The sequence below is a fragment of the Trachinotus anak genome, unplaced genomic scaffold (assembly GCF_046630095.1).
Source record: "Trachinotus anak isolate AG129_WGS33_773 ecotype Australia unplaced genomic scaffold, CSIRO_AGI_Tana_v1 ptg000054l, whole genome shotgun sequence".
NCBI classification, from domain to species: domain Eukaryota; kingdom Metazoa; phylum Chordata; class Actinopteri; order Carangiformes; family Carangidae; genus Trachinotus; species Trachinotus anak.
The window spans coordinates 123565-147212 of NW_027273905.1; the positions used below are offsets into that span (position 1 = coordinate 123565).

Genomic DNA, 23648 nt, shown 5'->3' on the forward strand with positions numbered 1-23648 from the left:
TTGATAAAAGTAAAGAAACAGTTAAAAACAAGAAAATCAACAAAGACAAGCAAACGCCAACGTTCAAATCCCAGCAGTCCCTGATTAACAGTGACTGTCCCGCATACATTATCTGTTTCGATCCAGAGCTTCCTCTGAGGTTTCTTCCCCCTCCTTTAGTGTGGTCCCTGATTGGTCAGGAGCTTCTGCCATGTCGGGTTCACCTGAAACTGTGGGATAGTTTAGTTTAAATGCACAGATGTGACAGATGTTCTGCTCTCATCAGTGTCCAACAGTCCCTCAGTCTCATGGTTGAGTCCTCAGCTGTGTCCCACTGACAATAACATTTAATCCCACACATGCAAATATATTTACAGAAATATACCAACAAACAATTATCAATGTGAGTTGTGTGCAGGTCCAAAAAATAATTTCAGATTCCTAATAAACGTCTGTGATAAACAACAGTGAGAATATCAGGACAATCATCATCAGTGTCTACTGTATAAGACTAAACTTCACAGGATATCAGAAAACTCCTCAATTACATTAGCAGGAGACAGAGCTTTTAATTTGAAAATTCAACAGGCTACATGTTTGTTTTTCATCTGCTGCAATAAAACCCAGAGTTCACTGAACTCAGGTTAAACAGCTCGACAGCGTTTCATGAGTTTAACTGAGTAAAGTAAGAATAATCCTAACCCAGCAGATTCAGGACCACAGTCCCTGGACCACATTTCTTTCACATCACATCATTTCTCCCAGTGCATGCTGGGAAGTCTGTTACTCTAAAAACTGAATTGAATGAGTTCAGTGAATTTCATCAGTTCGAGTCAAAGAGTTGAGTCAGAACAGCTCAACTTCTAAAGTCTGAACGTTCAATAAAAAAACAGATTCAAACTAACGAGAAAAGGTGTGTGTTCAAACAGCTGATTGAAAGGTGTCGGTAACAGACGTTGAATGATGTCATGAATGATGTCAGAGTAAAGGTCAGAAGGTCACACAGCACTCATTGTGTGACTGTGGTGGCTGCATGTTAAATCTGTTTCTATAGGATCCATTAGTGTGTTTGGGGGCTTAGTGCTGCACTGTGGATTGTTCTCTGTCTCTTATTGAGGAGAAACTGCAGCTGTCAACATCTGGACTGATGCTAAACTCACGCAACATGTGTATTAACGCGTCACAGTGGTTTTAATAACCCGCTGCCTTTTACTGTAGATGAACTCAGAGTGATGAGGTCACAGATTCGGGTCCGGGTCAGGACACGTGGAGGGAAACTGTTGCTCATGTTCCTATTTGTCTCAGAGGCCGAGGTCTGCGAAGGTCACAGACCCACAAAGACCTGAGTTTACTTCATCTCACCTTTTTATTGAGGGAAACAACAAGATGTTTAGTGTGGGTTTGCCCCCAACAGCCAATCAGAGCGTGCGGGCAACTGAAAGTAAAGTTTGATTGACCTGAAGGCTCCGCCTGAGGAATCCAGAGGAATCATCCAATGGGATGCTCAGGGATTGAATACATGATCTGGGTCTAGTGATCACCTTCTTTTTCTTTTCAGGTCCTTATTTCAGAAATTTCAAATAATCAACAAGACAAATAAACACAACAGCAGCTCATCAGCTCATCCGTTTGTTGACAGATTATTGTCATTTCTGGCGTGCAATGCATCTTGGGATATGTTGGGCTGTCCAGGAAACGAAGGGCACATCTGAAGGAGCCTCTGAAATGAGACAGTCCAGTGTTCAGATGCAGCCTGTGAAGGATTTGGCCCCTGAATTCAAACACAGCTGTTTGTCACATCTGACTTTTGAAGACTCATCATCATTAATATTCTCGGGCCTGAGCAGGTGAAGTTCTGTGTGTGTGTCCTCTGTGGTGAACGCTGGGATGTTTCGGTCTCTGCAGGATGAAAATCCTGATTTCCTGCCGCGTCCTCGTCCTCGCTGCAGTTTTTCATTTGGCTGCAGATGCATTATAACAATCCAATTTTCATTTACTAGCATGGCTCCTTTGTAGATGAGGCCTGAGGGGGATGAGTGAGTAAAACCACTTTGTTTCATTATATAATGTTGGAGCACAGCAAATATAATAATATTAATGGGATAATTTAATGCAATTTTCTTTATTTGATGCACTCTGACTCTGGCGGCTAATCTGAAAGCTTTGTTTAAAATAGATTGAAAAATGAAAGAAGTCCAAACAGCTAATCCTCGGCTGAGGTCAGACACACTGATACTGACAGAGAACATCAACCACTGCACCTGAGCACACACACCTGGACTCTGACCTCACACACACCACACTGACGCTCAGCATCACTGCGTTCACTCACCTCTGGTCTGCTCTGATCTTATCTTTTCTTTCAATCATTTCCAGTATTTTTCTTTTCTTATGTGGAAACGTTGTTGTTGATGAATGAGTCGAGTCACAGAGACACAGACCTGACGTCTCCACCACGTCTGTGATCTTGGTGTCTGGGTCCAGTATTTACAGTTTGTTTCCTTTAAGGTGACGACAGGAAATGTGGTCGGCAGCCAAAACCCCCACAGCACCAGGACCCCCACAGCACCAGGACCCCCACAGCAGCAGGACCCCCACAGCAGCAGGACCCCTACAGCACCAGGACCCCCACAGCACCAGGACCCCCACAGTTCAGGTTTTCTTTACCAGTAAGAAAACTCATACATGACGCCACCACAGGTGGAAGCTGTTCATGTGTGTCCTTAAACTCACTGAGAGTTTGGGGATGAAACAGAGAAATATCTCTGTATTATTATTCAGGAATGTGACTCCAGAGACCTGGTTCACATCCAGAGACCTGGTTCACATCCAGAGACCTGGTTCTCATCCAGAGACCTGGTTCACATCCAGAGACCTGGTTCACATCCAGAGACCTGGTTCTCATCCAGAGACCTGGTTCACATCCAGAGACCTGGTTCACATCCAGAGACCAGGTTCACATCCAGAGACCAGGTTCTCATCCAGAGACCTGGTTCACATCCAGAGACCAGGTTCTCATCCAGAGACCTGGTTCACATCCAGAGACCAGGTTCTCATCCAAAGACCTGGTTCACATCCAGAGACCAGGTTCTCATCCGGAGACCAGGTTCACATCCAGAGACCAGGTTCTCATCCAAAGACCTGGTTCTCATCCAAAGACCTGGTTCACATCCAGAGACCAGGTTCTCATCCGGAGACCAGGTTCACATCCAGAGACCAGGTTCTCATCCAAAGACCTGGTTCTCATCCAGAGACTAGGTTCACATCCAGAGACCTGGTTCACATCCAGAGACCTGGTTCTCATCCAGAGACCAGGTTCTCATCCAGAGACTAGGTTCACATCCAGAGACCAGGTTCTCATCCAGAGACCTGGTTCTCATCCAGAGACCTGGTTCTCATCCAGACCCTGTCTGTGGTTTAGACTGCAGCAGCTCTTTGGTTCAGGTTAGTAAAGATGATAGTTTTGGTTCAGTGTGTTAAACCAGACCAGGATCTAGAACCTGAACCAGGATCTGTCTGGAGTTTAATCACCTGATTTGAGGTTTGGTTTAATTCAGTGTCAGACACTGTTTTTCACATCTGTACAACATCATTTTGTTCAATAACATTTGCTATAAAAACATCTTTATGTTTTTTAGTTTGGTTCTTTTGCTGTTTCATATCAGAATAAAGAAGAACAACAGTAGCTTTATTAATGGTTTAAATTCTGCTGCTGCTGCTGTGATTTGAAGATTCAGACAGAAGATGTGACAGAAACTGAAGCTGATTGGAACTTTTTAGAGGATGTGACTTTAGAAACGTCCCTGCAGGTTTATTTTCTCAGATCTGATCATTTCTGTTGTTAATGGCTTGTTTTCTGGACTAACCAGCAGAGTTAATCCTCCAGAACAAGAACACGCTGAAGAATAATAAAAATAATAGATAAAAATGCTTTAATCTGCCTCTTAATGTAGCCACAGTTGTCTAATCCTGATCTTATTTGTTCTCTGCTCTGCTGTGTATTTTCCCGCAGGATGAGATGGTGTTTAATCGACTTTGGGAGAATTAGTCATTCCTTATTACCGTCGTGGTTTTTACAGGACTTTCCTGGAAAATCCCATTCAACACACATTTTAATTTCATTTCTGCGGCTCAATCATGTTGAGGGCAATGTAAATAATCCAATAACATTAATCATCATTTCTTTTCCTTTTTTTCCCTCCAAAAATAGAGCAGGGCGGGCGGATTGGACGGCTGGAGACGCTGTCCTTCACTCTGCTTTATTGGTTTTATAGAAGCACTGATGGTTTTATAAAATGTCATCATGATCCCAATTACTCAGCAGGAGCCGAACATTTCTTCTGTTAATCTGAGGAACATCTGAGCTGCTGCTTTCATCCACTTCCTGCTTCCTGTCACCAGCAGCAGCTTTTACAAACAGACAAATCTTCCTGCTCTTTTACTCTTGCATACATTTGTTTTGCTCACAGAACGACTGATGAGACATGTAGAGATTCTCAGGGTTTTTTATCTGACGACCGGTGTTGGAGAAAGTTAAGACGCCAGTTTCTTCGCACTGGAAGAAGCTGAACTACAGCAGGAGTCTCCAACCTTTTTACTCTGAGATCGAATGTGACTAAATAAAAGGGGTCTTCATTCATCCACAGATCAGATCAAAACACTCAAAACAAATCAGATCATTGAACAAGTCATCGAACATCAATATCCAGCATCTGCAACTCACATCATTGATGATTCAGTCCAATCTGAACAGACGTGATCACATCCCTGCAGAAAAACGTCCAGAGACCTGCTGAGAAACCACAGAAGAAGAAGAAGCAGCTCCTCAGTCAGGGATCAGTGGGTGGTCAGTCTATGAAGGGGGTCTGTCAGATTTACGGAGTGAAGTCTGATCCATGGTCATTAGGCTGATTTTCATTTTATAAGAACGTGAGAGAAATGAGCTTCTGAAGATCTGGGCTGCAGCTTCACACTTTTTAATTCAGACTGAAGATGTTGACAGAAAACGTTTCTGTCACACACACGTGACAGAACCAGTGTTTGAGGACAAGAGAAGTGTGTTTGAGCGGAATCACGACACACATGAAGGTTTCCTGCAGAAACCTCCGTGACAGTGCGGACAGTGTGTCCTCCCTGCAGCTGCTCGGCCGGCTGCAGATTGGAGATGATAACCAGAGCTGATAAGATGCAGAGATGATAAGAGTCAAATAAGATGCAGCCTAATAAGACTCAGAAAATAAGGCAGCTCAGTCCAGATGTCCCCGCTGCGTCTCCTAATCCACACTGAAGCTGCGTCTTACAAGATGAAAGTGGAATCTTCTATCAATTATTATCCTAACATACTGAATTATATCCCCACAAATCCTTCAAATTATTCCCTAATAATCCTCCTGATGGGATCACATGACCCAGATAGAAACAGCTCAGGCTCCTCCTACACTCAACGTTTCTATCATCCAGAGACACTTCATCACAGAAACTGAACACACACACACTCACACACACTCACACAAACACACACTCACACACACTCACACAAACACACACACACACACACACAACACACTGAGCAGCAGAGTCGACATGTAGAAAAAATGTAGAAATGTAGAAAAACATCAGCTTTGAATTTGTTCGTGTTTTGAAGTCACATGATGATGAACGTGTGACGTGTGCGTCCTCACACCTCGACATTTAAACACATTCATGTCAAAGTGGAAAAAAGAACAGTGAAAATCACTAAATATGGTTTTATAGAACAGGTTGTAAAGAAATGTTGTTTCACTTTTTACACACACAGAGACACAAAACCACACAGATGCTAAATGAAGACAAAGAGATGACAAAGAGCAAAGAGACATAAAATAACTTCCTCCTCCTGATTTCACTTTTTGCGCAGCTATGATTGTTTCAGATTCCAGAAATGATGGATTCAACAGAAACATTGAAACTCTTCACTCCTGTTCACAGTTATTCTGTTTTCTTTCTTCTTTGATGCACTTTAATACCAGATGTTGTGTACAGTTTTTTTGTGGTTTGTCGCTTGTTTGTGTTTTTGACTCTCAGCAGCAGAAACCTTTTTAATCACTGCTTTAATGTAACACTGTCGTTGTCTTAATTCATTTATTGGTCCTCAAATAATGAAAACAGAACTAAACTAAAACTTGACAAAGTTCCCTTTTCAGCTCTGACACATCAACAGTTTGACCGACAGGTTTGAAGAAGCTTTTTCTCCTGGAGGAAAAAAGACAGACGAAGATCTGAGGGAAATATTTCACTCATTGATCTTGTTGTGAAAGAAAATTGTTCTTTTCCAATGTGTGTTTCTGTCTTTGTGTCGATTAACAACTTAGTTGGATTAGTGTCTCAAACTGACGTAATTGTCTCTAAATGACATTTGTATGTAAATCTGCAGGACGATTAGGATCCACTCAGCTCTGCTTTTGTTCTGACCATCAGAGTGATGAAAATAAAAAGGCAGCAGAAAGATTACAGAACCATTAATGTCCCTGCGACCCATTAACTGATAAAAAGCTATTAGAGGCTTATAGATTAAATTACATATATGGAGCAGAGTGATGATGAAGGCTCAGCAAGAAGAGGAGGAGGAGGGAGGTGTTGCAGACAGAGATGGTGGGGGGGTAATGTAAAGGGAAAATGACTGTGCAGGGCTTCAGATGAAGATACATGGTCATGTATATACAGGATATATTTATCATTAGAACAGATTATTTAAAACTGATTCAGAGGTTTGATGTGAGGATGCAAAGAAACTCCCCAAAGTCCAAGATCCAAAAGTAAAGAGACATTTATACATAATTTTTTTTCCCCCAATCCTGAGATATTTTGGAAAACAGTAATTAGTTAAACTGAAAGAATTCTGAGCCTTTTGTTTCTGCTGAAGAATTTGTATGAAGCCAATATGTCTAAGACTAACATTTATTTACTGTAATTCACTGAAAATCTTGTTAAACTAAATTGTGGTTTAAAAAATTCTGTACGTGCATACAGATGAGAGAAATTACGACGACATGTTTCCAAGCTGCCTGAGAGGAAAGAAATCACTTTAACATCCTCAGTCTGAGCTGTTAGTCCTGACAGACTGATCACTTTCCTTCACTGAACTCCACACAGAAGAAGTTGAGGTAGGTGGTGGTGAGGAAGGAGAGGTCAGAGGTCAAAGTAACAAAGACGTGCCCTGCACTGCATGGTGTCGGGGGCCTTATGACGATGAACAATAGATCCACTGAAGTGTGTGGACGAGCTTTTATCTGGCAACACATGAATTTTAGAAACATTCTCATATATACATTTACATATTATATATATATATATATATATATATATATATATATATATATAGTTATAAGTTAAGTTAAGTAATTATAAGTTAGTTTCTGAACTGCAGCTTCTGTGAGCTCCTTCAAGAAACAGCTGAAGATCCACTTTTCAAATCCTGCTTTAAGGAGACAGTTTATATGTAAAACACTTTCAGCTGCAGCTCATAATAAAGGGGCCACACAAATTATATTATTATTATTATTATTATTATTATTAGGTTCACTGAGCGATTGTTAATGCAACAGTTTGTCCTCCTCCTCCCTCCATACTGTTGATCAATTTTAACAGAGAAAGGCCTCCACACACACACACACACACACACACACACACACACACACACACACACACACACACACACTAACCATATGGTGTTTCCACACCAGTGAGTGAGGAGGCACACGCCCACCAGATTCCCCACAGACCTGATCACAGCGTCTGATTGGCTGCTGCAGGTTAATGAGGCTTCACGCCACCTGCTCCTGACAGACTCAGAGGAGGGAAAATTAGTCTTTATTTTGTTAATAAGTCAGTCAGAAGTCCTGTTAGCGCCCCCTCAGGCCGCAGGTGTCATTGCTGCCACAACATGAATGTTGGTTGGTGGTGATATGAAAAACTGAATATGTAAACTAATATGAAATAACATAACTAACCATTTAAACTTTCAAATTTATTGTGTTCATGCAAAATCTCTCATTTACAGAACCTTTCATTATCTCTATGTATTTCTTATTGCTGCTAAGCTTAATACACTCAATGTAATTTTCAAATTCAGTAAAGTAAAAACTTCAAATGATTCATTTATGATCATAACGAAAGAAGAAAAAGTTGTATTTTATCTTTTTTATTTACATATTATACAGTAACACTGTTGTCTGAAGCTTAGTGATACGACGAGTCTGAGTCTTTTTGTGTCTTTTACAAAATAAAGGCGCTATTGTGCTTCGTGTTTTCGGCCACGTAACATTTTGTCGTCATCAGACAGCGCCGTGTTGTTGACAGTGGAGTGAACAGTGAAGCTCAGAGTAGCATGAACGAAAGGGAAAGGGAGTGTTGAATTCACGGGGCAGCTGCTGACGGCTTCTGCTCGGGAGGTAAACACACGTTTTCTTGTTTGTTCTCAAAAACAAAACAAACAAACAAAAAAAAGACTTCAGTTTGTCCAGACACTGTTAGCCCGCTGCTAGTTTAGCACCTTCATGCTAACCGGCTAACAGACTGTTGCCGGTTTCAGGCTTTAGCTAACTATTAGCATGAAATTGTTCTTTACATGGACAGTCAGTGTAATGTTACTCCCTACAGAATGAGTTCTAGAGACGGAAATAAGTTCGCATGTGTGAGCCCGTTCCCTCGTCCTGAAGTCTGTGTGTTTTTTATGGGTGTTTGGTTAGAGACCTGAAATAAGCTTAAGGCATTTTCACGTTTTATTCTACAACATAAAACCCGTCAGTAAATCCCTCAGCCCTGATTCTAGAAGCTTCTCCATCTGTTAAAAAGGCCAGAGACAAGAGTCTAGATGAGACGACAGAGGTCGTCGGGGACGTTAAACGTCATCAGTCCAACATGAAACCGACCTCCTCACCAGTCCACCTTTACAGCCTCGCTGTGTTTCTACAGACTGTCACTAACTCTGTCAGAGGAAAGGCTTCTGTAGAAGAGCTCAGAGCTGAATCAGACTACAGGCTGGAGGTTAGTGGTGGTGACGGTGAAGTCATGTGACCGTGGTGTCGTTGGTTTAGAGCCTAACATGAGCTTTTTACTGCTGCTGGTTGTATTTAGGCTTCAAACATCATAAAGTGGAGTCATTAGTGAAGATGATCCTGCTGAACCAAACCTGTCAGGGTCAGAAACTGTTGTTTGTCACAGAGTTTATTTTCTGCAACAAGCAATTGGTTATTTGTCGAGAGAACCAGGATGGTCCTAACTTCCGGGTTGGGTTGGGCTATAAAAACCGTCATCCCTGTAGAACTCAGTTCAATTCAGTTTAAAGGTTCTTTTTTGACATAGAAGTTTTATAAAAGTGTTACCAAAGTTTTAAAATACAATTTACAAGGTACAAAATGCAATGAACAGCACCAACATCGATACACATGTATAGATTAATTATATTTTTACATGTTTTATGTGCACGTGTGCTGTCACTCTATTTTGTGATATCTAATTGACAGTTGACATATTTTGTGTTCTATTGGAGTAATAACAGCTGCTCCCAAGTTAGAGAAAGTAACATGAACCCGCACCAATCTCCATTCAAATATTTGTAAATTTAATGTCAGGTTGCAGATCCATACTTTTTTTTTTTTTTTAACTAGCAGTTAAAAAAATTTAGCTAATTAGTTATTAGCTTTAATTAACTTTTGGAAATGACAGGTATGTGAGAATATTATTTTGCAGTGGTAGCAAGTACTCATTTGTTTCCAAGCCAAACCCAATCAGTTTGCATGCAGATCATTGCTGATGAATACTTATGTATTTTCTTTAGGTTCTTCCAACAAGCTAAGAGGAGCCTAAGATTAATATGTTCTAGCCCTCATTACAATAATTGTGAATATATGAATGTCCTGCTAACTAAGACTGATTACACACCAAACTCCATTCAATTATCCATTAAATTTAAATGCCTTGAATTTAATTGGTTAAAACTTACAGGAACCCTGGGTTGAGGGGAAATTAACCAGTAGACTGTAACTCATTGTAAAATATGCAACAGAATGAGTCGTGATGAAGAGACCAAAGCTCGCCGGAGTTTTCCTCTTCGTGGGCTGCCTGCTCGCCTACCTGATGTTTGTGAAGCGTCACTACACCGCCTCAAAGCCTGAAGCCTACAGACTACCTCCTCACCACCAGGCCGGTCCAGACCTGATCGGAGACGATGTGCCAACCTCTGCCTCTGGACAGAGCTTCCAGTACGGCATCATGTTTGACGCTGGGAGCACTGGGACCAGAATCCACGTCTTCAAGTTCCAGATAGAGGAGAAAGGTACAGAATACAGTGGAGTACACTGTCCCACAAAGCTAAACGATAACAACATATTTCCTCAAGAGCTGCAACAAATAGTCATTTATTTGATTGATGAATTGAAAAAAAATTGATCAGTAACTAGACAGCACGGTGGTGCAGTGATGAAGGTTCAGGGTTCGAACCCTGGGGCCTTTCTTTGTTGCCCGTTTGTCTCTGCGACCTGTCCAAGGTGTACTGCACCCTCGCCCAATGTCAGCTGGGATTGGCTCCAGGTTTTCTTTGTCTCGTTCGGACAAAATCAGACTTGTGAACGGTAAAGACGTCGTCTTTATAGACAAAACAAATCAGTTCCCTCAATTCTGTTTCCTGCTGCATTTTATTCAAACCTGGGTCTATTTGTTCATCTTTCACTGCACAGCAAACACTGTTACTCTTCTGATTAATCTCTTTAATTCTGATTTATCTTATTTTATTCTTCTATTTCATGTCACTGTATTTTTACATTGCTTTTTTTTTCTTTCATGTCTTAATATCTTTATTATCTGATGTAAAGCACTTTGCTGTTGTTCAGATAAAGTTGCATTGCTTTACTTAAATGGAAACAACATTTTGTTTGTAGATGTGTTTACCACTCGTTCCTCAAAGATTACCCAGAGGGTTAAAAGAGCAGTGTCTGCATCTTTTAACTGTAATATTCACTGATTCTTTTGGTAAAACAATCAGACTATGAAGATATAAAAATAAGGTTTTACAACCTTTTCATTTGTCACACAGTCTTTCCATTTATATATTCTGTGTCTGTGCTTCCTGCTCTGCCTCTGTAGAGCAGCACAGTGAGATCCAGTAGAGAACAGTAGAGAACAGTGGAAGACAGAACCACAACATAACAAATAGAATTCAGGGTGGAACAGACACTGATGTTTATTCCAGATATGAAACAGGATATTTGGATGTTAAGCCTCTATAGTCGAAGCTAAATGGATTCATATGGATCTGTTCAGATTAAATTGTAAATGTTTTTAAAGCAGACTTCTCTGAATTACTTTCAGTGTATTTAAAATCCACACATGTTGGCCCAAAACGTTAATTACCAGATGTGAATCCAGCAGACAAGAGGAGCTTTCAGTCTCTAAGTCCTGGAGCTGCTGGCAGAGTCAAAATGGACACAAACTCATTAGGGTGTTTGAGAGGTTTTTGGTTTATTAGGCTTAGAGGAAGTTTCCTGCAGCGCTCGGCCAAATGCCTTCGTTATCGCATTTAACTGCTAAGCTAAATCACACAGGCTGAGTGCTGTTTTGGCTCCTTTGTTAGCCGCAGAGCTAACCGGACTAATGGTAGCACCTGTTAGTTATACAGACTGGGATTGTCATTAAGAGCTTAATGACAGCTCAAATGTAGGCACAGCTCCAGGACCAGTCAGTCAGGAATTAAATAAAATTAAACTATGTGAAGCATCAGGACCTATTGCCTCTCATTCATCAATCTTTCAATCATGTGACCCGCTGTCTGTTCATGGTAAAACTTTACTGTGTGTTTTTGTGTTTGTGATGATTTTCACTGCAGAAGCTCCCAGACTGGCCCACGAGACGTTCAGAGCCATCAAGCCTGGACTGTCTGCGTACGCTGACGATCCAGACAAGGTACAGACGCTGTGTTTATCCTGTGCCCCTGAATAAAGTCTAACAGAGACCTTTTTAATTATTGTTATAAATATGTTGAATGAGGATCCACATGATCCAGTATCGGTCTGATGTAATGTTAGCTGGACTAAACTGCAGGTTCTCACCTTACTCTCTCATTTTGTTCTGTTTTTGTCCTTGTTCTCCTGTTTCCTCTGGTTAAACCAACAGTCCACCTGTAAAACTTTATGTCCATACCCAGCCTCGGTAACATGGTGTCTCATTCTCTACCCCCCCACCCCCCACCCACCTTTCTCCCGGGGTCCAGTGTGCTGCAGGGATTGTTGAGCTGTTGGAGGTGGCAAAGTCGAGCGTCCCCCCCTCGGCCTGGAACTTCACCCCGGTGGTCCTGAAGGCCACGGCCGGGCTCCGCCTACTGCCTGGAGAGAAGGCCAACCACCTGCTGGACATGGTGAGACACACACACACACACACACACACACGCACAGGCACGCACACACACACACGCATATACACAGACACACACATTATTTAATCAGAATTTTTGTGAATACTTGGAGAATCAAACTCAGTCAACACAAAAAGTAAATAAGATACATTTTAAATGAGAAATAAATCAAAGAGACAAATAAATAAGATTAAAAATAAAGTTACACAATTAAATAAAAAATGAAATTAAAAGATGTATATGTGATTAGAAAACAGACAAACTGCTTCAATAGCCTCAGCCCACTGTAACACGAGACAACAGCAAACCTGAAATACATACAGAGATTAAAGATGTGAAGAATCTGATCAGGTTCAATCACCTGATCAACAGTTCAGTTCAATAACCTGCTGACATCCTCTCATATTCAGCTCCTCCACATTATACAAGTTAATTACTTCAGCTAATATTCTCACAGGAAGCTAATGCCTCTTCATCCCCACGCAGCTCCTCCTCCTCCTCCTCCTCCTCCTCTTCATCGTCATCAGGACGTCAGAGCCAGAACAGAGAAAGTCTATTAAAGCTTTTAAGTAATCAGTAATAACAGGAGCAGAGCGGTCAGCCAAAATGTGATTTAATCTGCAGCTTTGCTCTTATTATCAGACTGGTCCTGGATCAGCCAAACACAGAGCTGATTACTCACGGGGGGGGCATTAGTTTTTATTAAAATATAATATAAAGATATGATTCTATTACATTATTATGACACAGTAACACAGAGATGTGAAGCAGCTCATGTGTTAAAGGGAAACAGAGTAGTAGTAGAGAGAAGTTAATGCTGATCAATAACTTTATTGATGATTATAGCATGAGAACAAATGAAGTCTGGAAACACATTAAATAACACTGTGGTCCACCTGCTCCTTCACATTACTACATTAAGGCAAACAGGAGCAAAGTCTTGACCATATTTGGCATTTGGGGGGCGTGTCTTTATGTTAATTTACCAGGTTTAAACAGGTGTAATGATTCCTCTCACTCAAAGACTAACAGACGAACACATCCCACCTGTTTTATAGCCTCACTCTGGTTTTCTGTCAGTTTTTATATTGTTTTATGTTCTTCCCACTGGTCTGTAAAGCTCTTTGTGGTCTTGCAGCAGGTCTCCAGTCTAACGTGTTGTTACTGTGTGGACCAGGACCCTCAGGTCTGAAGTGGATCTGAGAACTAGTTCAGGTTTTCCTGCCATCTCAGAGTCACTCGTTCTGGATCCAGAATGAAAATGAGAGAATTTGTTGTTCTGTCATTTTATCATCATCACGTTGTTTCACTTCCTGTGCAGGTGAGGGCGCTCTTCCTGGAGTCTCCCTTTCTGTCCAGAGACGACAGCGTGTCCATCATGGACGGCACTGACGAAGGTAACGTGTCTTTACTGCTCACTATAGGTGGGGACCCACAGCTGATGGGACCAAACAACAACATTAAACATTTATACATAAAAAGCCCAAGTTACTCTCCAGCAAGGTCGCCCACCCTGAGTCCAGGTTTGGATCAACTGGACTGGGTCTGTTCCAGTCTGGATCAGCTGGACTGGGTCTGTTCCAGTTGTTCCATTGTCACATGTCTGGTGGACTTTGTCAGTCTTGAGGTTTCTGGTTTCAGCTGATCAGCTGATCAGAAGCAGCCTGTTCTCTGTCAGGTTCTCCGGTCTGATTGGGGATCAGTCTGAAGTTGTGGTGGGTTAAACCTCCACACAGAGACCTGAATGGTTCTGTGGTCCACACTGAGCTGTTGCAGGCCTGGTGACCTCAGGAGGTCTCACACTGAGCGCGCTTCTCATCTCTTCATGAGTTTATTAGATCAGAGAGAATCTGTTTGTCTGGACGTCTCCTCATCGTTTCGTTGGTTTAATCTGTGCAGGAGGTCGGATGATGAAGCAGATCCTGTTTCTCCTCCTTGTTTTTCACTGCTCACAAACCTCAGAGGTCCGGCTCTGATTTCCCCAACGAAAACCGCCAACATGGAGGATTACAGATGAGCTGGAGCTGCTGCTGTGGCTCAGCACACACACACTGGTGATTTAGCTTCAGAAAGACAATGGAGTCAAACAGTGACAGGATCTGCTGCAGCTGATGTTCCCGCTGTGTGTCGGGAGGGGGGGGGGCACTCGACCTCCTCCAGTTTTCAACAACTTTAACATCAACAGTTAAACAAAGGACTTGATCACCTGTCATCATGTTTTAAACAGTGATGTCAGCATTGGCATCAAACAGCTGGTATTGGTTGGGCTATATGTCAGTCTGTATGTTACCTGGTAACCATGGTAACAGGATGTGCATCAGGATGTCAGTGTGTGGATTTTACCTGATCAGTCAGACAGTGACTTCGCACAGACACGTCATCAAACTGCTGCTCAGACCGACGCGTTTACCCACAAACAGGTGGGCGTGTGGTTGAGGTTTACTGTGGTGGTGGAGACTGAACAGGTAGTTCTTTCTTTACCAGGCGGTGAAGTCAAACAGAATTAAACTGAACAGATAAAATCATTCAGTTATGTGATGAGACACGTCATTTCTATTCATAAGTGAAACTGCAGATGATGAATCCTGAGGTTCCTCAGAGGAACTGTCCTCTCTCCTGGATCCAGATGTTGGAGGCCCCTGATGCAGCTGTCCTGCCTCCTGGGGACTGGGTCACAGTTTTGGCCCTGTGCTGACCTCCTCCTCTGCCATCACAGTGAACCTGCTGTACTGATGCCACTGTTGATGGATGTATATTCACAGGAATCACATGTCCTGTGTTTTAGACGCTCGCCTGCTTATAATCCAATCCTTTTAAAGTAGTTCATACAAGCAATTATGGCCATGTGGGATAATGTCCCACTTAATCTTGAAGAGGGAGGGATGCGATTAAGCCCCCCCCCCCCCGTTCATTTCTGAGGCTGAAATGTTTTCTCCTTCTCTCTGAGTGGGATCAGCTCGTTACTCCGCTCCAACATAAATGTCTTTTAATGATTACTGAACTTTTCCTCCGTCAGCGAGTCACTAATGGACAGATTCCTCCTGCTCCGTCGCTGCCGAGCGAGCGATAAACTGTCCTTTCAGAAGTCTAACCGGATTCCATCAGCCTTATTATCGCTCAGATATTTTGCCATTCTTGGCCTGGATGCTTATCCGTGGCTGAGATTACCCTCTGAGCGTCCTGAATGGAAGCGACTTATTGTTAATGCAGATCTCTGAGTGGTTAGTGGGGGGCTGCAGGGTGCTAAGTGCCGGTGTTTAGCTCCCAGACCTAAAGCCGAGTCTCTCTCCGTACTTGTTTGTTTTGTTTGAAAATTGCTTCTTAGCGTCTCTGCCTAAGAGTTTTATGGTAAAGCTCCTATGATACAGTTTCTATCAAGCTCTTTAATCATCCACTCCTGCATGTGGACAAGGTCAGAGGTTGCTGGTAAAAGGCACTAATGCATGCAGCTGAGTGCAAATATTCTGCACAGACACTAATATCTTTGAGTTGACCTGAATAAGCAGATCCTCTCAGAGCACATCGCTCTGCACATCTTTATTCTGACAATTGATGTTTCAATTACTTCATCTGTCCACTGCTGCATCAAACCAGTGGACAGACTCTGTGCTGTGACACCATGAGCGCATTCACTGATTCACACAAGTCAGCACATCATCAGGTGATGTTCATGACACAGGCCGGAGGTTTCCGAAGAGTTTCCTTGGACCTTTCTGGAGAAGAACCATGTGAGATTTAAAAGCTCCATGTTTGAACTTCTCCAGTGTTTTGTTTATACACTTATATCTAAGGATGTGCCACTGGTTGATCATAAACTCATCATAAACTAAACAATTGGACAAATTGAACTAAAATAAAAATACAGCAGGTGATAAAATAGTTTCCCCTGAAGCCAGAATAATCTGATGTCAGTGGAAGAAGGGAGGGAAACTCAGTTTTATTCTGAAATCAAAGTGTGACATGTTTGGTTCAGACTGAAATACCTGGACACATCACAGGTAGATAAGCGCTGACGTCGAGTGGCTCCTGTAGGTTAGAGATTCTGGATCAGGACGTTTGCTGCATCTCTCCCACCCTCGTCTTCACTTCACTGTCACTGTCTGATCATGGTGTGAAATACTCAGTGAAATCATTTGTAAAGTATTGTCCTTGTTAGCATGTTAGCTTGTTAGCTTGTTAGCTGTAGACTCTCATGGCTGCAGGCACAGTTCTCTCTGAAGTAGTTGAAGATTAAAGCTCCACTAATTTGACATTTTCAGGGATCTCTGCTTGGATCACCATCAACTTCCTCATCGGTAAGACTTTAAACGCACACACGACAAAATCTATCTTCCTGTTATTGGTTCATATTTTGATAGTTATGTGATAAAAACCTAATTTATAAAATTTGGTGTGTGTGTGTGTGTGTGTGTGTGTGTGTGTGTGTGTGTGTGTGTGTGTGTGTGTGTGTGTGTGTGAAACCAGATTAATGTGGACAAGAAATAGTGATTACCTGTTATTGGATTATACTGCAGCTCTCTCTCTCTGTTTTTCCTAATCTCTCTCTCTCTTTTTACTCTTTTCTTTTCCTCCCCTGTTGCCCCTGCACCCACCCCCCCACCCCTTCTCTCTCTCTATCTCTCTCTTTTTTCAGGTGGTATTCATAGTGCTGACTCGCCCACAGTGGGAATGTTGGATCTGGGTGGCGGGTCGACTCAGATCACCTTCAGCCCTCAGGACGAGGTGAGGACAACCGACACTGACATTAACAGAGAGAGAGAGGCTAGGCAGGTAGAGTAAGATTGGTAGAGCGAGGTAGACTCAGAGAGGAAGATCTCTCTGTCTCTCTCTCAGTCAAACTACCAGTGTGGGTTCATCTTAGAGGCTTTAATCTGTAAATGCTGCACTAATCCCAAATAAACACCCTCACATCGGGAGGGGGGTGGGGGGTAAAAGGGAGCAAAAAGAAGGAAGGGGGTGTGGTGTGTGTGTGTGTGTGTGTGTGTGTGTGTGTGTGTGTGTGTGTGTGTGTGTGTGTGTGTGTGTTGGGGTTGGGGGGGTGGGAGTCTGGTGTCTTATCTGGGTCAGACATCATACATGAAGGATTGCAGAGGAGTTCACCACGTCATCAGTCACTGGATCATCACGAAGATCCTCGTCTCCTCTTCCTCAGCTGGGGGCGGGGGGGGACTAGCTACAGGCCAGGAACTGACAAACGCTGACTAAGCCATTTTCTCTCAGCCTTTTCACACACACGCACACACAGACACAGCCTCAGTGACTCTGTAATGATTTTGTTTATTCTGTTCAGAAAACCATCCAGACCTCACCCATCGACTACATCAGGACCTTCCAGATGTTCAACCACACACACACCGTGTACTCTCACAGGTACACACACACACACACACACACACACACACACATACACACACACACACACACACACACACACACACACACACACACACTTGTACTTCTATCTTTGTGAGGACACTCATTGACATAATGCATTCCCTAGCCCCTGACCCTAACCTTAACCATCACAACTGAGTGCCTAACCCTAACCCTGACCCTGACCTTAACCTAAACCTAATTCTAACCATAATTCTGAAACCAAGTCTTAACCCTCAACATGTGATTTGAAGGTGTCTCAAAAAGTGAGGACCGGCCAAAATGTCCTCACTTTCCCAAAATTTCCCCACTCTGTTAGTAAAATACTTTTTTTGGTCCTTACTATGTAGCAAGTACAAGTGTACACACACACACACACATTTCATATCTTCAGATATTATGTATAATTTGACTTTTGGATTATTTAACATGAAATCATCCTGAATCCGTCTCTGATTAATTTTACTGAGGCTGAATCTTGTAAAATTTAATTTATGATCATCTGGTTTTTATTTTTCTGGACTTTTTTTGTATAATAATGATATTAATTACAACCTGACGTAAAGTGGTATTGATCAGTGCTCCACTCAGTGTAGAGCCTGAATAATTTAGGGAATTTTTCTGTAAAATGTCAGAAAATAGTGAAAATTGTACCTGACAAGTTCCCAAAGCTCAATATGATGTCATCAAATGTTTTAATTTGTCTTAACTTGTAAAAAAACAACATGTATTCACTTCACTGTGATATAACAAACAAAACCAACAAGTTCCTCATTCAGCTGTTTTTGTCTGACAGTAGAATTTGTTGTGAGGACTTGTCTGTCTCCTGCTCGTCAGGGTCCTTTAACTCAGTGACTCTTCTGTCTGCAGTTATCTGGGTCTGGGTCTGATGTCGGCTCGACTCGCCGTCTTAGGAGGCGTCGACGCTTCACCTCGTACGTACATGACCCTCGTTTCTACTCTTTTTTTTTTCTTGTTTTTCAATTTGCTTTCATCTCTGCCTTTTATATATCCCCCTCCCCCTCCCGTCAGATAAATAAGCCATTATCTAATCTTTTAATAACACACAGTAAGATTAATTCCTTGCCTGCCAGCTGTTGCTGTGGTTTAGCTCCTGTAAGAAGCTGCAGCACAGATCCACTCTGCTGTCTGTGTGTCTGTCTGTACGTACAGCCACGAATAACAACACTCAGTTCAGTTCACACTGTTGGGTTTGTGTTGAGAATCAGATGTTAATTCTACTTGACAATTATTTTACAGCTGTAATTCATAATGTTCTTTTGTGAGAGGCTCAGAGCCTCTCTTCTGATTGGCTGACTGACCTGTTGTTACTAGAGCTCCAGAGAGAAGCCTGAGAGAGGAGATGTAAAACTACACTGAGATGGTTTTTGGTTCTTAAAACCACAGATATATCTTCAGATGGAGATCAACACTTCAGATAAAACACTGGAGAAGTTAAAACATGGAGCTTTAAAGTTTTTCAGACGACAGCAAATATTTCACAGAGAGATCACAGCTGAAACATGAAGAGCAGAGTTTGTTTCTTCTCCTGTTGTTTCTTGGTCACATCATGTGATACCTGTGCTTTGACATTTTGTTGTGAACAGTAGGGGGCAGCACTGAGCTGGTCAGCCCCTGCCTTGCTCCAGAGTACTCAGGCAGCTGGGAGCACGCCGACGTCGTCTACACTGTGAAGGGACAGAAGGCAGGTAAAGTCCACACTATGATTTGATTGGTTGGTTACCCACCAGCTGGAGCGTGTAGGAACCTTGTAGCTGTGTGTGTTTCAGGGGAGCCGGTTTACGAGGCGTGTCTGACCAAAGTGGAGAAGGTTCTGTACAGAAAAGTGACGAAGGCGTCTGAAGCTGCAGACATGGACTTCTACGCCTTCTCCTACTACTACGACCGAGCCGTCGACCTTGGAGTCATCGGTAGGAAACCAGTGCTAACAATAATACTGAATGAATGAATGAATGCTTTTGTTTTTGTATCATTATTCAGGCGTTTTAATAAAGAGCAGATCGAAGGTTCAGCAGCTGCAGCAGACTCTGTAGAAACACTTTCAGAAACAAGCTCCACAATCAGACGTAATCGAGTCTGGAACATGAACCTTCAGAAACAGTATTAGCTGTAAGTTGTGATGTGGAGGACGTCAGTCATTCATTTCCACTTAGTTCTTCTCTCAGTTTCAGTCTGGAATCACAGTCAATCACAGCTCATCTGTTAAATCTGCAGAACATGTTTCACATTGAAAATCTTTGTGAACAGTAAGTTTTTCTTTTCACATGTTTGTGCGCTTTTCTTAGTACTAAGGGGAAACATGTTCAGGGTTGGAGGTTTTGGTGGAGGGTCCCTGAACCCTGAACCCTCACAGTTCAGTCAGGGTTCAGGGTCAGAGGCTGAGGGCTAAGTGATATAAAGAGGAGCAGGACAGCAACAGTTTTACTTCAGTGATCTGTCGACTCGACCAGGTGGAGAAAAACCTCTGTACTTCACTTCCTGTGAGGGAGGAGCCTCCTGACCACATAAAATTTGTTGTTTTATCTCTGTGTTGAGGATCCACTGATTCTGACCTGGGGTCTGTTTGTGTGTGTTCTGTGTTCAGAGGACAAGAAGGGAGGAACCATCACAGTGAGCGATTACATCGAAGCAGCCAGAAGAGGTGAGATGGCGCCACCTGGCTGTAGATCCTCTGAACTGAAACTCACTCTGTGTCTGTCTGACTTCACAGCCACACAGATTCAATCATCAACAGTTGTTTCTGACTGACCTCAGGTCTGTCAGTGAGTCACTGTTTGTCTGTAGAATCATACTGTCATAAATAATCTTTTAATATCATCGTTCTACAAATCAGGGAACGATGCTCAGTCATCTGTAATTAAACACTAACATCTGTCAATGGAGTATTTAGTTTCCACCACATCACTCAGTTCTACCTGACGACACATGTTACTGTCCTCACATCATCGTCATCATCATCATAAGGAAAAACTTGTTTTTGTATTTAATCTGCTGATTTCACTTTTGAACTGAAGCTGTTTCCTTGATGATCCCAGATTATTGTCTTTAATTGACTTTAATACATTTAAATGTTTGTGCTCCTGGTATTGTTGATCATGTGACCTGACCCATGTGTCTGGTTGTGATTGGTGGAGCCCTCTGACGTGTTTGTCTGCTGGCTGTGTTGCCGCAGTGTGCAGCGGTCCGTCCGTCAGTCCTCTTCAGAGTCCCTTCCTCTGTCTGGACCTGGTCTACATCTCGGTCTTGCTGCAGGAGCTCGGATTCCCCCCACACAAACAGTTCAAGGTGAGGAACCCACCACAGTCCAGACCAGGATCTGGACCAGACAGACCAGAGTCCAGAGGCAGTGTTGCCAGATTTGTTTGACACCAAACAGACAGACATGAGGATTCAGTGTACACACCTTTAATTCTACACAGGAAAGATGTTTTTTAATTTTTGAAGCAAATATTGAAAATGAATCTTTTTATCTTTTTATCTTTATTGTCAATACAATGTCCCCTGAAGTTATACAGATGTGTGTGTGTGTGTGTGTGTGTGCGTGTGTGTGTTTGTGTGTGTGTGTGTGTTGCAGCTGGCGAGGACGATCAACCAGGTGGAGACCAGTTGGGCTCTCGGAGCAACTTTCCACTACATTGAGTTCTTGAAGAAACACTGAAGGCTTTTATTTTGAAAATATGCTGAATGTTCATGGGAAATCCTGGACTGTCCGGAGATCCTAAAGATCCCAGACTCACAGTGACCTCATGCAGTACCCAGACTGACCCTGAATCCTTGTGAAGCCTGAAACCTGCAGGTGAACTGCCTCCCTCCTATTGGCTGGTCTTTGGTCCCAGGTCTGTCTGCTGGTCTCAGTAAAGGTCTTTAAGAGTCCAAAAGGGAGCCCAGGAAAATTGACCTGAATTTACTGAATTTTTTATTTTTTTGAAACGAGGGCCAGGGTCAGTCAGACCTGATCCATGCAGATTCTTTCTGATGCACTGCGAGAACTGAGCTGACAGAGTCCACCTGGATTCACTCAGGTCTAAGAGGAGTCCAGGTGCTGAACCTCCAGCTCAGCAGGACGTCAGGGTTTAGGTTTGATGGTTAGTTTCAGTGTCAGGCTGGTCTGGGTCCTGGTCCTGGTCCTGGTCCACAGTTAAAAAAACCTAAAAGATTCAGTAAATGGATTGAAAATGATTTGGATTCATTAAAATGCTCTTGAGCGTCGTCTCCATGGAGACCACAGGTGTGACTGCCCCAGCTGCAGAAACACAGAGGTTTCCAGCTGATGAGCTTCAGTGACATCATCACCTGGCACCAAAGACCAGCCAACCTGCTGACGCCATCTGATCAGCTGTTCACCGTGGAAACACTCCTCATCACAAACACTCGTGTTTTTATCCAAACTGAACATTAATTTAATTATCAGTAATTAAAATGTTCAGATTTAATCTCATTTATTTTCTATATTTAAATTCTTCTGTATTTTGTTGGTGATGGGATGAAGCTGGCGTTCGACTGATCTGGGCTGTAAAGGTCAGTTAGTCTGTTTTTATGTTGAATAACTTGTTCTGATGTTGAATGTTTGAAACTGATGTATTTCAAAGACTGGACCCTGGTCCTGGTCCTGGTCCTGGTCCTGGTCCTGGTCCTGGTCCTGGTCCTGGTCCTGGTCCTGGTCCTGATGGGACTTGATGGGATGGGTCCAAACAAAAACGTCTCGGTTCACTCAGGTCGGTCTTTCACCATGGTAACAATTACACACTAAAACAAATTGTGCCACAAATGTTAGGTTTTTTTAATATTTGTTTTTTCCAAACTCGTCTGAAACCAGAGAAACATTGAAGTTAATAATCAGGTCGTTCAGTTTGGATCAGATTCAGCTCGACGTCTTTAAACTGTTGAGCTGAACAGTTCGTCTGAATCAACAGATCTGAATAAATAAAGCATCAGAATAAGCTGAAGGAGCAGCCGCGTCCTCCGAGGACACTGTGGGGGGAATGAGTTCCTCTTCGTCCTGCTTCACAGGAGGGAATCTCCCTGAGCCAGTTCCTGGTCTGACGTGGTCCAGATGATGAAAACATAAGTCTACTTGACTTTTTTCAGCATCAACATATCAGAGCTGTAGTTTGTTAGCGGGATGTTTTCTGTCCTCTGAACCAGGTGTGAACTTCACCTCTGCTCCTGTTGAGGAAACACTCGGTGGGTTTGACTCTGCTCCTCTGTCCCAGTGAAACCAGTAAACCATGAGACTGGGTTCAGTCTCTGACCTCGTGCCGTTAAACTAGATAAATTCTGTTTGTGTCGACAGCGAGTCTGATTGTTTTCTACTCTGAAGGAGCTCCTGTTTCTACTGTTTCTACTGTTTCTACTGTTTCTACTGCTTCTACTGTGTGTGTGAACAAAACAAAATCTGCAATAAACAGATGTGAATGTGTCTGAAGTCAAACAGCTGATTTGAAGTCTGGATTCATTGAGTCTCTACAGACCCTCAGAATGATGCTGCTGAGTAACATCCATCCATCATCTATACCAATTATCCAAACCGGGGGGGGGGGGGCTGGGGCTGGGGCTGGGCTGGGCTGGGCTGGGCTGGGCTGGGCTGGGCTGGGGGCTGGAGCCAATCCCAGCTGCCATTGGGTGAGGGCGGGGTTCACCCCGGACAGGTCACCAGTCTATCACAGGGCTGACACATAGACAAACACACACTCACAGTTTAGAGTCACCAGTTAACCTCACGTTCATGTCTTTGGACTGCGGGAGGAAGCTGGAGAACCCGGAGGGAACCCACACAGACACAGGGAGAACATGCAAACTCCACACAGAAAGGCCTCAGGGTTTGAACCCAGAACAGCGACAGCGCTGACCACTGCACCACTGTGCCGCCCTGGTGAGTAACAGTATGCTG

General features: G+C 42.9%; 1 protein-coding gene across 2 annotated transcripts; it reads left to right on the plus strand.

Annotated features, from left to right (window-relative positions):
- The first annotated feature begins 8275 nt into the window (after positions 1-8275).
- entpd6 (ectonucleoside triphosphate diphosphohydrolase 6) lies at positions 8276-23189 on the plus strand. 2 transcript variants are annotated; one of them, XM_071473479.1, is made up of 14 exons: positions 8276-8408; positions 10025-10294; positions 11840-11916; positions 12224-12367; positions 13686-13761; positions 16624-16659; positions 16998-17086; positions 17655-17734; positions 18608-18672; positions 19345-19446; positions 19528-19668; positions 20343-20399; positions 20931-21043; positions 21333-23189. In XM_071473479.1, the coding sequence occupies exons 2-14, from the start codon at positions 10036-10038 to the stop codon at positions 21414-21416; spliced, it is 1323 nt and encodes a 440-aa protein (XP_071329580.1). In that variant the 5' UTR covers positions 8276-8408; positions 10025-10035; the 3' UTR covers positions 21417-23189. The 2 variants fall into 2 exon arrangements, with proteins under 2 accessions (XP_071329580.1, XP_071329581.1); XM_071473480.1 differs by lacking the exon at positions 8276-8408 and adding an exon at positions 8871-9003.
- Positions 23190-23648: the final 459 nt, after the last annotated feature.

Bases quoted from the DNA above. Each gene is read 5' to 3' on its own strand.
- entpd6 (XM_071473479.1), top strand. From the start codon at position 10,036: ATGAAGAGACCAAAGCTCGCCGGAGTTTTCCTCTTCGTGGGCTGCCTG. The intron at 10,295-11,839 runs GTACAGAATACA...TTTTCACTGCAG, and splicing joins GTTCCAGATAGAGGAGAAAG to AAGCTCCCAGACTGGCCCAC. The intron at 11,917-12,223 runs GTACAGACGCTG...CCCGGGGTCCAG, and splicing joins ACGCTGACGATCCAGACAAG to TGTGCTGCAGGGATTGTTGA.